This window comes from Dromiciops gliroides, chromosome 1 (genome assembly GCF_019393635.1).
Source record: "Dromiciops gliroides isolate mDroGli1 chromosome 1, mDroGli1.pri, whole genome shotgun sequence".
NCBI lineage: Eukaryota > Metazoa > Chordata > Mammalia > Microbiotheria > Microbiotheriidae > Dromiciops > Dromiciops gliroides.
In genome coordinates this window covers 616,681,254-616,695,771 of record NC_057861.1, presented here as the reverse complement: position 1 = coordinate 616,695,771, position 14,518 = coordinate 616,681,254, and the positions used below count along the sequence as shown (strand labels likewise).

General features: G+C 40.7%; 1 protein-coding gene across 2 annotated transcripts in view; it reads left to right on the top strand.

Annotated features, from left to right (window-relative positions):
* The first annotated feature begins 2,074 nt into the window (after positions 1-2,074).
* The window catches only part of CORO2A (coronin 2A), a 167,743-nt gene continuing 155,299 nt past the window's right edge, over positions 2,075-14,518 (top strand). For both annotated transcript variants that reach the window (XM_043972382.1, XM_043972338.1), the window contains exon 1: positions 2,075-2,580. In XM_043972382.1, the coding sequence (XP_043828317.1) occupies positions 2,566-2,580 (15 nt within the window). In that variant the 5' untranslated portion in view covers positions 2,075-2,565. The remainder of the gene's footprint in view (positions 2,581-14,518) is intronic.

The following is a 14,518-nucleotide window of genomic DNA, read 5'->3' as shown; positions in this document are numbered from 1 at the left end:
ATCAACTGTGATAGACTAGATTCTTCTCACCAATACAATGGTACAAGAAAGTTCCAAAGGACTCATCTAGAAAAGAAAAAAAAGAACTGTGGAATATGGATGCTGATTAAACCATACTATTTCTTTTGGTTTTGGTGCTGTTGTTTTTCTTTTTTGAGGTTTTTTATTTTTGCTCTGATTCTTCTCTTATAACAGGACTAATGCAGAAATATGTTTAATGTTATTGTACATATATAACCTATATAAGATTACCTGCTATCTTTGGGGGGGGAGGGGAAGGAGGGAGAAAAATTTGAAATCAGAAATCTTATAAAAACAAATGTTGAAAACTATCTCTACATATAACTGATAAATAATAAAATACTTTTATTAAAAATGTGAATGCAACCCATCTACAGAGAAAGAAGTGATAGTATCTGAAATAGTTGGAAACACATTTTTTTTTCTTTTCTCTTTTTTTTTTCTTTTTTGGTGAGGCAATTGGGGTTGGGTGGCTTGCCCGGGGTCATGTGGCTGGTGGGTGTTGGGTGTGTGGGGCCGGATTTGGGCTCGGGTGCTCCTGGTTCCAGGGCCGGTGCTCTGTCCGCTGCGCCACCTAGCTGCCCCTGGAAACACATTTTTTAAAAAAATGTTTTTTCTCTTTGACAATTCCTCAATCTGAAGTTTTGGGAGTTTTTTGACTGTTTTTTCCTCACAACCTAGCTAACGTGGGAATGTTTTCCATGACTACTCATGTATAATTTATTTTGAAATGCTTGAGTTCTAGTGGGTGGGGGTGGGAATAGAGGAGGAAGAGAAGGTGGAACAATTTTTTTTTAATTGATGTTAAAATTTGTTTTTACATATATTTTGGAAAATAAAATTCTATTCTTAAAAAAAAATAAAGAAATACTTCCAAAAAAAAATGTGAATGCTGTGGGTCAAATTTCAATATTTAATATATAAAGGTTGGAGAAAGGGGAATGGTGAAGGTATTAACACAGTGTCCCCCCAAAAAATCCCCTTAATGTGAAAGAATTCATAGGCTATATATCCATAGACCATAATAAAGGACAAACAAGCATGATTAGTAAAATTTGTGACATGCTTGTATTTGATTTCTTTAAACTAGTGATCAAAATGTCCTTTTGCCTATGAGAATAGATTACCGAAGCTCTAAGATGGGCCTGGTGGTTCTGAGTATGGTAATTATTGCATTTTCAAAATTCAAATTTAACAAAGATTTATTAACCCCCTATCATGTATTCAGCAGCCATGGTGGAAGGGATATAGATCTGGCCTTGCAACCAGAAAGACTTGTATATGCCTCTGGCTGTGTGACCTGGATCAAGTTATTTCATCTCTTGGTGTATTAAACATCTCTCTAACACTAAAAATTGAAGAGAAAGTGCTGCCCTGAATCAGTGCAGGGGGGTTCCTCATGCAAGAATTTACTATGTCAATGAAATAAATCACGGTAGAGCCCCGATGCTTATCCTTTGATGCTCTAGGCTCTGGGGAGGGTGAATTGGAGTTGGGAATTTGTCGGTCCTGTGATGTGCAAGGGTCTGGGGAGTGGGATGGAGAATGGGGTTATTTTAAAGAGGGTGGCCACGATCCCTCTAAATCATAATACAGAGGACTAGTGGAACCAGAGGGCCAGCCTATAACATCACCTGACTATATGGACCCACCCTGGCCCAGGCCAGAGAACTTTCCCTACAGACTCTGGGTTGGCAGCAGGTTTCCCCGCAGTTTAGCCCCGGGAATGATCCCTGAGACAGTACCCTTTCCCTGCGGCTACAGCAGCTGCTCCAGAGCCAGGGACTCCCTCCCCTTAAGTGCCGCAGACCTTCCCCTCCCCAGGGGAACCAAGGCGGGAGGGGTGCAGAATCAGGATGGAAAAAGAACCATCTGTTGGAAAAGAGAGACTTGGGCAGGGCCCCCGTGGTCACCCCTACGTCACTCGATGCAGGGGGACAGGTTGTTTTAGGTAGGAAGGGGACTAGGATTAGGTGTCTTCCGGTCTCCGCCCTCTGCTCATGAATATGCAGTTTGTCCCTGCAGAGGCTCCTATTTCTGCCTTTCACACAAAAGGAAGGGAATCTCTTATTTTCTCTCCTCCTCTCTCCTTGTTTCTCCACCCACACCCCGTGTCTGCCTGCTTGCTAGTGTACATTGCAGTGCCTCTGTGTGTGTGCGCGCGCGTGAGAGAGAGAGAGAGAGAGAGAGAGAGAGAGAGAGAGAGAGAGAGAGAGAGAGGTTTGCATTGACTGTTAGCAGAATTGTTTTCAGGTGGTTTTTCTGTTGGACCCTCCCAAATCTCTCCTGCTTCCACCGGCAGGGAAAAGCAAGAAATAGTTCAGTCATGATTTATGAATGAATGTGACTCCCTCTGCCAAGGGATATTGTCTCTGGTTTCGAAGAGGGAGAGGCAGGAGATCGACAAAGGGGTGTGAGGACCAGGACGGAAGAAAGGCTGGAGTGGACTCTTATGACTTGGTGGAAAAAATCTAAAATCAGGACTGATTGAGGAGAGAGCTGACCCCGGCTTCTACCCACTCCGTATACCAGGAGTCACTCTGCATGGTCTTCACAAAGGTAAATAAGCCTTCTGGAAAGACTTGGGGATGGAAATGAGGATGGGAATGGGAATGGGAAACATGGTACACCTGTTCAGCATCCCAGGGCCACGAGAGGATGAAGGAGTTCTATATCCACCCTGAGGTTCTTTCTTGCCAGAGATGTTTCTTTTTAATTCTCTAGCTCTAGGAAGAGAGGAAGAACAATGGAGTCAAACTTGCTGGAGGCTTAGATATGATGTTGGGCTTTGGTCATCTTTCTCAAACTTTGAACCTCTCCACTGGGATGCAGCAGCTTTGGGGAGGGCCACACTGCCCTAAGGGAACTTGGGTCCTTCTAGGACAACACCACCATCCGGGCTCTTTCAATTACTCTGCCAGAGAAGGATTTGTGTCCCCTTTGCTCTAAACCAAATCATAGCCAAGATAAATCTGCCTTTTATAATCCATGTATACCATTGGTTGGTCCCTGACTCAGAGGAGCAGGCTTTGCAGTGCGGTTTGTGGTGGTTTTTCGGGTACTATGTGGTTAAATTAAACCACATGTGGCCCTGAATCTGGGGCAGGTTGTTCAGCTACATAAACCCTAGAAAGAGGCTTGCTCCCCAATCCTGAAGTACCGAAGACAAGCCAAGATTCTGCTGATTCTCACTGAAACCCTGGGCCTGGTCTATGATAGTTGCTTTGAGCTGGGGAGAGGGAAGGGTGTTGTTTGGAAAGCGGTCCCTTAGACATTCAGCCCTGGAAGTTGGCTGAGGATAAGAGGGGTGCAGTAGTAAACTGAGGAGGCCTAAGATTAAAATTGTAGAGGTTTGTTGGAGCAGCATATACCTTCTGCTGTGTCACTGTGGCCTGCATTATCAAGGGGAGAGGCCAGGAGAGGGAGTGTGCAGGGAAGCTAATGTGCCCTGTGTAAACTTGGGATGGCTTTTGAATTTCCTTCAGCCAAACACCTTGACTTTAATCTGGGTACTTGTGAGCCAGAGGCAGACAAAGCAAACTAGAAGGTCCCCTTTCCCCTTTATGAAATGAATGCACACTTCTTATCGTTGGTCCATGTTACCCCCTCAAAGATATCCTGGAATTGTGTAAGATCCCACCATATTTAAGTTCTGGCTACATTGATAGGTAGATTGGTAGACTGACAGATGTGTGTGTGTGTGTGTGTGTGTGTGTGTGTGTGTGTTGTATTCTAGAGTCAGGCTTCTCAATTTTCTTGAAATCCATTAACTCACTGGAATGGCTATCATCACCTTCATTACTGTTGTTATTTATTAATAATTTACATTTATGTGGTGCTTTGTACTTTATAAAAAAAAGTTTCATACATTATTCCATTTGTCTGATAGCTTTTGCCATCAGTCTTAAAAGAAAGCTTTGGAAACTCATTTTGGGCTGGGTGGGAGAAAGTCAAGGGAACAGCAAAGAGACCTCTGTTTTCATGCCTTCCTCGATCACCTCCTATCAGCTAAGTCAGATTCCAGCTAAGAATAAAGAGTAAGTTCCTTTAGATCCTTTACCTCACAGATCATGCATGAGTAAGTCAGGCAACAAACTCATGGCTCTATGTCTGGTGTTCTTTCCACAGGGCTCTCTATGATATAGCACAGGTAAACTGAAATTCCATTTTTCTTCCTTCATGCCCCATCACAGAATAAGGATGACAGTCTAGTTAGTTTCTGGAGAAACTCAAGTTGCTTCTGACACAGTTATGCCAGCAGTTAGTAAATGTGGCCTCTTCTGATGGGAACAAAGTTTGGGGCAAGCTCGGTAATAACTCATAGAGTATATGGGGATACATTGACCAATGTTCTGATGACTTTGGTGAGGCTATGCCTTGGCACAAGAAGAATACATAGCTTCCTTGGCCAGGAGTGGCCCAGCTCTATTTGAACACAGACACAGACTAGAAACACTCACCAGGAACTAACTTGTTTTCTTCTCTCACATGAGTAGAGATGGGGGGAAGGGAAGGAGAAGAAACAGAATCTACTCACCCAACAGGAAGCATCTTCTCCATGCTCCCCATGACTCTGGGGGAGAAGCAAAGTTGTTTTTAGGGACTACTTGTGGGGCAGGACTCTGTAGCATGGCTTTTCCCTGCTTTGGTAGATTGTGTATGTTTTTTCCTTATAAAAACAGAGTTTCCCCATTTCACCAGCTTTTCCATGTGGCTTGGCCCTCCCTACACCTTAGGTTTAGTTTTTGCCTCTAAAAAAGGCTAAACACAGAACCTAGAATAAGGGTAGGCAAGGTAGGGGCCTCAGGAAGGAAGTGGGGTCAACAATGAGGCATACCTTCTACAGTGATTTTTTTAAACCCACACAGAATTTATTGATATATTTTGTTTTTATATGACCTAAATTTTCTCCTGTTTCCTTCCCCCTTCCCCTCTTCAAGAGCCATCCTATATAGCAAAAAAATTAGTTTAAAAAATTCAACAAAACTAATCAATACATTAAAAAATTCCAACGTTATATGTAATGTTCCACACCCAGCGATCCCCTCCCCCCTCACCTCTTTGAAGGAGTGGGAAGAAGCACCTTCTTATTTCTTTTCTTTGGGGCCAAACTTGTTCTTTGTAATTTTCAGTATGAATTTTCAATGATTTTGTGATTTTTCTTTCCATTTCCTCTACTATGACTTTTAATAATCAGTCAGATCCTTATTGCCAGAATTCTACTCTCTTTGGCATATAGGTGTTTATTTTGTGAGATATCAAATAACACACATGACAGTGAAGGTTTAAAGACTCTGATGACCAGTAACTGAAAGGGAACATGATTTTCCCGAGACACTCAAGTGCCTTGCCCAGATTTCTCAGTGTACAGGATCCATCTGTTGGTTTAACACTTTTTCCTGATAAACAGGCACTTGGAAAAGTGCAATGGAATTATCATTTCCCTTCTAATAGGTAGAGTGGGTGGAAAAAAATGAATGGAAAGTATTCCTATAACTGAACCAGTGTCATTCTTCTCTTCAAACTTAGAAGTATGCAAGATAACAAACCTATCTCCATGCTCTCCCTCCAAGGAACACAAGAAGTATTGATAAGTCAGAGCTACTCCAAAGGTACAGGAAGATTGACTGGGGGGCTCCAGAAAATTACTTGCTATCTCCCAATCCCCTACCGCTATCTGATACTCCCTTTTGTGGGTACAGGCCTAAGATTGAGCTTGGTTCCAGGATTATTCTGGAGCAGTGCTTTTCCCAGTCTTGAGATTTCCCCAGGATTGAGAGGGGAACAAAGAAAGTTTTGGTATGCTCAGACTTTCCATCAAGTCTGAACCCCATTTGGGGCTTTGGGGGGATGTAGAAAAGAAGTTGAGGGGATTTTAGAGGAAAAAGATAACATACCTTTTGGGAAATTGTGACTCATCATGAAAACCGCCAAAAGATGCCCTACTGTCCACACCTCCCCCTCCCCATCATATATACATGTTTGTTTGTGTTTATTGTTGTTTATCCTTTGTTCTTTTTCTTTTCTTTTTTCTTTTTTAGGCAATTGGGGTTAAGTGATTTGCCCAGGGTCACACAGCTAGTAAGTGTCAAGTGTCTGAGGCCAGATTTAAACTCAGGTCCTCCTGACTCCAGGGCTGGTGCTCTATCCACTGCACCACCTAGCTGCCCCCTATCCTTTGTTCTTGAAGAGGATCAATGGCATAAGGAAAGTGATGTCTTGACTTGCAAGTGAATTGGATTTAAGTAAGGCATGGTTGTGCAAAGTCATCGGCCTCACTCTCTCCTCCAGAGTCACTGGAGTCCAGTGGCAAGACATAGGTCAGGATGACTGGAGATGGTCCCAATGAAGTAAGAGACCTTGAACTCCACCTCCGATGTCAACAAATATTAAATACTGTAGCATCTTACACTAGGAGCTGGTACAGATATAAACGCTAGAAAACATACAATCACTGTCTTCATGGAGACTGCAGTCTAGCAATCTAGCTCACCCTTTCAAGTAGCCTTCAGTATAGAACTGAAACCAGGAATTAAAATATGAACCTCACCTACCAGTCACTATAAAATATTTGGCCTCTGAAATTCTTTCAGGTTGAGGGGAACTTATGGAGAAAGAGGAAAGAAAATTATCCTTCCTCAATTTGTTTTCTGCCACTTCCCTAAACAAACAAGAGAATGCCATCTCCATTTCCTACTTCCTCCCACATCCTCCCCAGCTGACTTGCCACTGGACCAGAACCCATGCCCCAAGGACTTAACCCAAATGAAAATCTTTCAGGGCCCTGCTGGTCTGTTTGATGACCCCCTCTCAGACCCCACTATCTTTTCACTAGCTGCCTTGATGGTGTTTGCATTGCCCCATCTCATTTTCCAGTTCTGGAACAATAATCAAATTAGTAAAGCCATTACTCCTAGAAAGGGTTTGTCAATCTATTCCCACATGGCTTCATTCACCAACCTAGTAATTTTCCAAATCAAAATATCTCTCCTTAGTTAACAATCCCACATATTCATTGCCTCTTTCTATTAAGAGGTAAGCTTCTTGAGGCAGCTAGGTGGCTCAGTGGATAGAGGATCAGTCCTGAACTCAGGAGGATATGAGTTCAAATCCAGCCTCAGACACTTACTAGCTATGTGACCCTGGGGAAGTCACTTAACCTCTACTGCCTTCCCCCAAAAGTAAGCTTCTTAAGGGCAGACACTGTCCTCACTCTTGCTTTTTTATATCCCCACTTTTTAGTACTTGGCACATAGTAAGTGCTTAATAAATGATTTTGTATTCTTTTCATCCATTCATCTCACCTTGCAAATGGCCAAGGTTCTGTTGAGAGGCATGAGAAGGTCAAAAAGCACCCACAGAAAATACAGTGTGAGACTGAGAGAAGAATTCATGTGCTCCTTCTGAGGTCCCTTCACTAATGTTGTTCTTGGGATACTAGTCTAGTAGACAATGGCAGAGGGAAGGGCACTGAAGAGCCTGAAGAGAGATTTCCTTCTTCTTTGTAGGACCAGTGATGGTTCTTCCTTCCAGGATTATGACAGCCCTCTGTGCAATGGTGGGAAGAGATCAAGTGCCTTAGCATACTAGGGTCTGCACAAGTACATTTTAAGTATAGTTCTCACTAAACCACAACTGTTGTTCTTGTGGACTTGAGGTATAAATAGGGGGCATGGGGAAGGACTGCTACATTGTCCTTATCTCTCTGCTCACTATTCACAAATTCTGGTATAACAGACCTAAGAGAGGATATAGCAGAAAGGGGTTCTCTTAAGATTGTCCTGTTCCCTTCCCTTCTCAAGCACTTCAGCAGTACAGTTTAAATGGAGAGGCCAAGGAAAAATGTTTGAGAGTACCTTTTAGTCTATAAAGGAATCCTACTATTAATATGCTAAGTCTTTTGCTTAGAAAAACCCTTTGTCATTCAGCCTATGCTACCACTCACAATTTCTTTTTTCACTCCCTTCATAATAAAAATTCTTTCTAGGTTTTCTTGGATGATCAGATCTTTAAAATGGATTATGACACCTCCTTTGGTTATGAATGATGCCATATAGTATAAGGACCTAGTCTTTCTAGGTGAGTGCTGAAGCCATGACATAATCATTTCCAGAGGGAATGAGAATGTATTTCCAGTATCCTTGGTAGAAATTTTCTAAGGATATGTGTAAGGATAAATTGCATCCATTTAAATCCACTCACCCTTAGATGATTGTACCCCAGATGAAATGCATCCTTTTAATTGAGAGCAGGGAAGCACATGAATAGTTTGGTATGGGTTTGGTTTTTTTTTTTTCATTTTAAACACCAAAAAAAAAAGAGTATTTCCATATAGAAAGCAAATGTAAAAATAGGATTCTATATCTGAGAAAGTATGAATCTCCATTTCATTCTACTTAACCTTAAAAAATTTTAATAAATTCTACATGTTACTTTCAAAACTGTCTTACTTGTCTGTGCTCTCTTCTAAACTTCTGTTCTCTTCTGTGCATTTGAAGAATCATTATAATGGCACTCTTTGATGAGGGGGTGTGGGTGTGGTATCACTATCATCAATGTCTCCTTTCCTAGTACTGCCCCCTACAAGTCCCTCCCCAATTTATTGAAAGAAAGAAACCCTTGTAACAAGTAAACATAGTCAAACAAAATGAATCCACACAGTGGACAAAAATGCATCTTTTTTAGGATGAACATGAGAATCTCATGTTCTAAGAGAACCATCTTAACCAGACAAAAAAATTATAACAACTTTGACCTCCTACAGTGAATTTCTGAGTTAGACTAGACTTCAAACACCAGCCAGCCCAACAAAAATACCCTCTGTAGGATCCCTAACAAGTTGGCAATTGAAGATCATCAGACTGAAGACATCAATGAGGAACTCTGTCTCCTGATACAGACTATTTTCTCACTCTGAACACTAGGATTCTATTTATGCAACCTAAACTAACTAGCATTAGTTCTTTTTTTATTTGGTTACCCTATCACATTGTTGACTGATATTGAGCTTGTAGGCTGCTGGATGCTTTAGAGATAAATTGCAAATTGGTTGTTATCCCCTTATAAATGTGCACTAACTGTATATGCTGTCACCCTAATATAAGCAAATGCAAATGATTTATGTGCTATACTAATCTTGTACCATCTCTCTACCCTTGAGATCTTGCCTAGATTCAGCCACTTGGGCCTGTTTTTAGCACATGGTATATTTTAGCTGTTGAGCTACAGCATTATTTGCTGAAATAATAGCCACAGTGTGGTGGCTAGAGTCAGAACTAGCCTCTCAGTCAATAAGACCTGGGTTCAAGTCTTACCTCTGACACATACAAGTTGTGTGATCCTAAGCAAATCACTCAACCTTTCCGTACCCAGCATAACTCTCTAAGACTCAAGTTGTAGAACAATTGCTGATTGCCATCAATAAAGACGATTTCCTTGATAGGAATTCTCTCCACCAATAAAATCATAGGTATAGACCAGAGTCATCTTTTAATATTATGTATCTAGTGGATAGAATGCTGGGCCTGGAATCAGGAATATTCATCTTCATGAGTTCAAATACGGCCTTAGACACTTAATAGCTGCCTGACCCTGGACCCTGTTTGCCTCAGTTTCCTCATCTGTGAAATGAGCTGGAAAAGGAAGAGGCAAAATACTCCATTATCTCTGCTGAAAAACACTCATCTCCTCCAACCCTCTCATTTTACAGATGAGGAAACTCAGACCCACATAGTTGAAGTGACTTGCCTACATCACACATGAGGTCATAAATGCCAGCCCTAGGACTTGAATCTAAGTCTTTTGACTCCAAATCCCACCCTTAAATTTTTCATAACACTTTATTAGAATCTCTATCTTACTTTATTACACTTCCTTGCATGATAGTTATTTGTGTTTCTCTTTCCGTTCTTTTATCATAAACACCTAGAAAACAGCATAGAATAGGGGTAAGAATGATGGGTTTCATTCTCGGCTCTGATCCCAGCTATGTGGTACTAGATAAATCACTTTATTTCCTCTCTAAGCCTCAGTTTCTTAATCTACAAAATGAAACTTAAAACACTTTGCTGCCGAATTTATTGGTTGTTGTAAGGAAAGCATTTTGTAAACCTTGAGGTACTATAAAAATGTGAGGTGTTATTGTTAATGGATATCTTTTTATTATCTGGGAGCTACCACAAAGCCATGAACATAGTAGGTGCTTATAAATGTTCCTTGAATTGAATTAGGTTGAATTGATTGTTTTGTAGATTGACAGCTCTTAGCCTGTAAACCCTTGAACAGCAGAGTCTGTGTGGTATTTGGGTGCCCTTATATAACAGTGCTCAGCATAAGGACACCATGCATAATCAGTGTCTAGTATTCTGTTATAGCTCTTTTCCCCCTGTTCTCACTTTCCCTCCCAACACCTATCTGGTTGGTGACCTGAGTATAATGATTGCCTACCCAACTACATAGAAGGGCCAGAAGCTAGGAGACCCTAGTTTATCTTCTATTGAATAAGCCATTCAATGTAGTTTTGTTTTAAAGAAAAGAAAAAAAAATTCAAGGAGCTTTGAAGATTGCAGTCATAAGGGGCCCACTGACAGAGGTAAAGCCATGCAAAGTTCCCTTTTGTCTGTCCCTTGGTGTTGTCTCATGGATGCATTTACTGTATTACATTTTGACTCTCTGGAAAGCAAATTAGATGCTCTGCATCTTCCAACAGGGCCCTTTAAGATGAAAAACCTGTGACTGTACAGAAAATGGAGACTGAGAGGTTTTGAGTGTAGTTTGCATGATCATTCTGTGACCCCAATCTTGTTGCTTTTCCACACATTCCTCCCTCTGCCCCCACAACTCCCCTACTTCTACCTTTCTCTTCTCCTCCCCCCCCCCTTCCCTTTTCCATTCAGAGCCAAAGCGTTGCTGGAAACAGGGCCCATTCCACCTGGTTAATTAAGCTTGCAAGGCCTTCCCTGTGACAGCTGCAGAGCCGGTCCCCTTGCAGGGTGAGAGTGAAGGGAATTGTCCCCTTCATCATTAAGGCAGCAACAACAAGCTGTTTGCCAGTCAGGCCCAACAGTGTTGAACAAGCCTCCTGCTGTATGTTTGCTCTGACAACCTCTGAACATGCTCTCACTGATGCGTGTTCATTAAGCAAGTGAATAAGATGAAGCCTTTCCTTGAAGATGCAAAGCACAGCGCTGAGGAATTATCTCTGGCATTGAAATGGTTTCACATCTGGGAACTGAGTTGGTCCCATGAGGCAATGGGAAAACTATTGTGTTGTTGTTAGCATGGAATCCTGGAGATCTGTGTTAGAGCCTAGCTAGGCAAAAAAACAGATTTTTTTTTTAAGCCCCTGCAGCTAATTAGAGTTGAGAGTTATTTTTCCCTAAAGTCTCATCCCGAATACTAAGTTTAAAAAATACACACACACACACACACACACACACACACACACACACACACACACACACACATACACACATACCTGCCTTAATCCACAAGCATTTATTAAGCACTTACTAAGTACCAGGCACTGTGGTTAGAAGAAGGCCTGGACCTATGATTTCCCTGGTTTAGGGAACTATTGCAGAAACATCTACCTGTGCAGGTCAGTATCTTTTCTGCAATTTAGATTCTAAAAGAGTTGTCTAAAATACTGAAAGAAGAAGTGATTTGCCTAGGATTATGTATGTAGATGATAAGGATCAGAAATGGGAATGGAATCAAAGTCTTGCTGGTTTTAAGGCCAGCTCTCTATCCACCACACCAAGTTCCTTTATAAGTACTGGAGTTAGAAACACAAAAATGAAACAGTTCATGTTCTTGTTAAGGGGCCCCCTGAACTTGTCTTCTTGAGTTGCCATATTTTCCAGAAACACTGGACTCCTAGGATGAAGGAGGCCCAAAAAATGTCAAGAAGGAAGCCTCCCCTGAGCTGACATAAGTAGTTATTTGCGCCTCAAGCTGGACTCCCTGTGTGTCCTTGGGAGTCAAGACAGTTGGTTAACACTCTCAAGAAGCCTACGGGGTAAACAACACATAACCATAAGAGTATATATAGAATATATATAATTAATACATGGTATATGGGGAGAGCGATATCCTAGCAGTTGGGGGAAACCAAGACAACTTCATGAGGAAAGTCCCAAACTTTCTGTCTCTTAGGTTCACTTCATTCTTGTCATCTCTTCCTGAACCTATGATACAGGAAGTTTGGGAGTTCCTCCACTCCCCATTTTGAAGGAAGAATAAAATCCAAAGGGAGGGTTTAGGGTTAATTATATTCTGTGTCACCATGACACCTTCTGAGAAGCTAAAGAACTGTGCTGTGTGCTCTGAAGTCATGTAGCCTCCCTCCAGATTAAGGCTGTTCTGATAAAGTTAAGTAAAGCTATTTGGATTTAGGGCCAGAAGACCTGCATTCAGGCCTCCAACTTTTCAATAGAAATGTGTGGTCTGTTTGGGACTTGTCCAAAGGATTTAGTTAATGCAACCATAAGGATAATAAGATCATAGCCTTTCAGCTGAAAGTGACCTCAGAGACCATCTGGCTCAACCCCCTCATTTTACAGGTGAAGGACCTGAGGCCAAAGGAGGTTATAAGTAACAAATAGCAGAATCAGGATTGAACCCAGGTCTTCTATCTCTAGAACCAGTATTTTTTTCTTCCATTTTAAGCTATCTTCTACTTTGATCTGGATTCCAAGGACAGCCGTATGCAAGTGACAAGTAACTATACATAGTTACAACATGATTTTTGTTTTTCTTTCACAATTGAGAGGGGAAGGTGAGAGGGAGACAAAGTGGATTTCTGTTGGTTGAAAAAAAAATAATAAATTTACAACTACAAGGTTAAGGATAAGGAATCTTTTTTCCATCCAAGGTCTCTGACTCACTGAAAGCAAAGTTCATGTAAGTGAAAATCAATGTAATTTAGTTGTGTGGTGGTTTGTTTTGTGTTCTGTTTTTATAGAGAGAGGTATAAAACGTTCTATCCACCCACTTTAAAAATTAAGGACAAGGAACACAAAATTCCATTTACCAAACATAACAAATAACCATATACTTCATCCCTGTGTAATGGTGAGTTAAGAGAGAAGGTAGAAGATGGAAGGGACAGGGAAAAGGAAAAGGGGAAGGGAGAGCTCAAGATACAATGTCCAATTTGTCAAAGCCCTTAGAAACACAATTATCATTTGTTTATTAATTTGACTTTTTAAAATTATTTTAATTATCCATCATTTTTGCCTCCTTCCGATATTCCCTACCCTCCCCCCCAAAAAACAAAAACAAAAACAAAAAACCCTTGCTACAAATAAACAGTCCAGCAAAACAAATTCCAACACTGGCTATATCAAAAAATCTATATCTCATTGTGCATATGCCAGTCACCTCTCTGTCAGGTAACATTCATCATCATTGGCCTTCTGGAATCATGTTTGATTGTTGCATTGTTCAGAATTCTTAAGTCTTTCAAAATCTTTCATTTTTATAGTGTTGTTGTTATAGTATAACTTGATCTCCTGGTTCTGCCCATTTCACTCTACATCTGTTCATTTAAGTCTTCCCAGATTTCTCCGAAACTATCTCTTTCATAATTTCTTATAGCATTATATTATATTATATTATATTACATTATGTTGTGTTGTGTTGTGATATGATGTGATGTGATGTGATGTGATATTATACTTCTTATATTCCGCTACATTCATATACCTTAATTTGTTCAACCATTCCCCAACTGATATATTGTATCCCTTTAGTTTCCAGTTCTTTGCCATTTCAAAAGGAGATACTATTAATTTTTTTGTACATTACAGGAGTTTTTCCTCTTGCTTTGATCACTTTGGGGCATTGAACTAGTAATGGTATCATTTGGTCAAAAGATATGCACAGGTTAATAACTTTGGGGAGCATAGTTACAAATTGCATTCCAGAATTGCTGTACCAATTCATAGCAGTACTAACAGTGTATCAATGTGCCCCTCTAACTTCTTCCTTCATTGTGGCTTTTAAACAATAGCAATAAGAAAAAAAATACTAATGGTTTCTGTAGTACCTACCTCATTGAGTGATTATGAAACTCAGACTATAAGCTCTTTGAAGGCAGGGGCTGGTTTTCTTTTTATCTTTATATTCTCCATTCTCCACCCCCAGCATTTAGCACATTACCTTATTTGTAGATATTTAATAAAAGCTTCTTGGATTGGATAATGTACGTTAAGCTCTTTGCAAACCTTTAAACATGATTTAATTATCAGATATTGCTGTGTACAGACTTGGATTTCAAAGGCTTTTATTTCTTCCTAGTCACTAAGTCTACCTACAGTTCAAGAAAACTGTTACCAAATGGATTGTCCCAAGACTCTGGTCGTGTGATCCAAATGCACGGGCTTATTATGTAAATAAGATGAATCTAGATTATAGTGCATATTTCCACATGTGATTTTTCTATACAAAGTCAATATATAGGGGGCAGCTAGGTGGATAAAGCACTGGCCCTGGA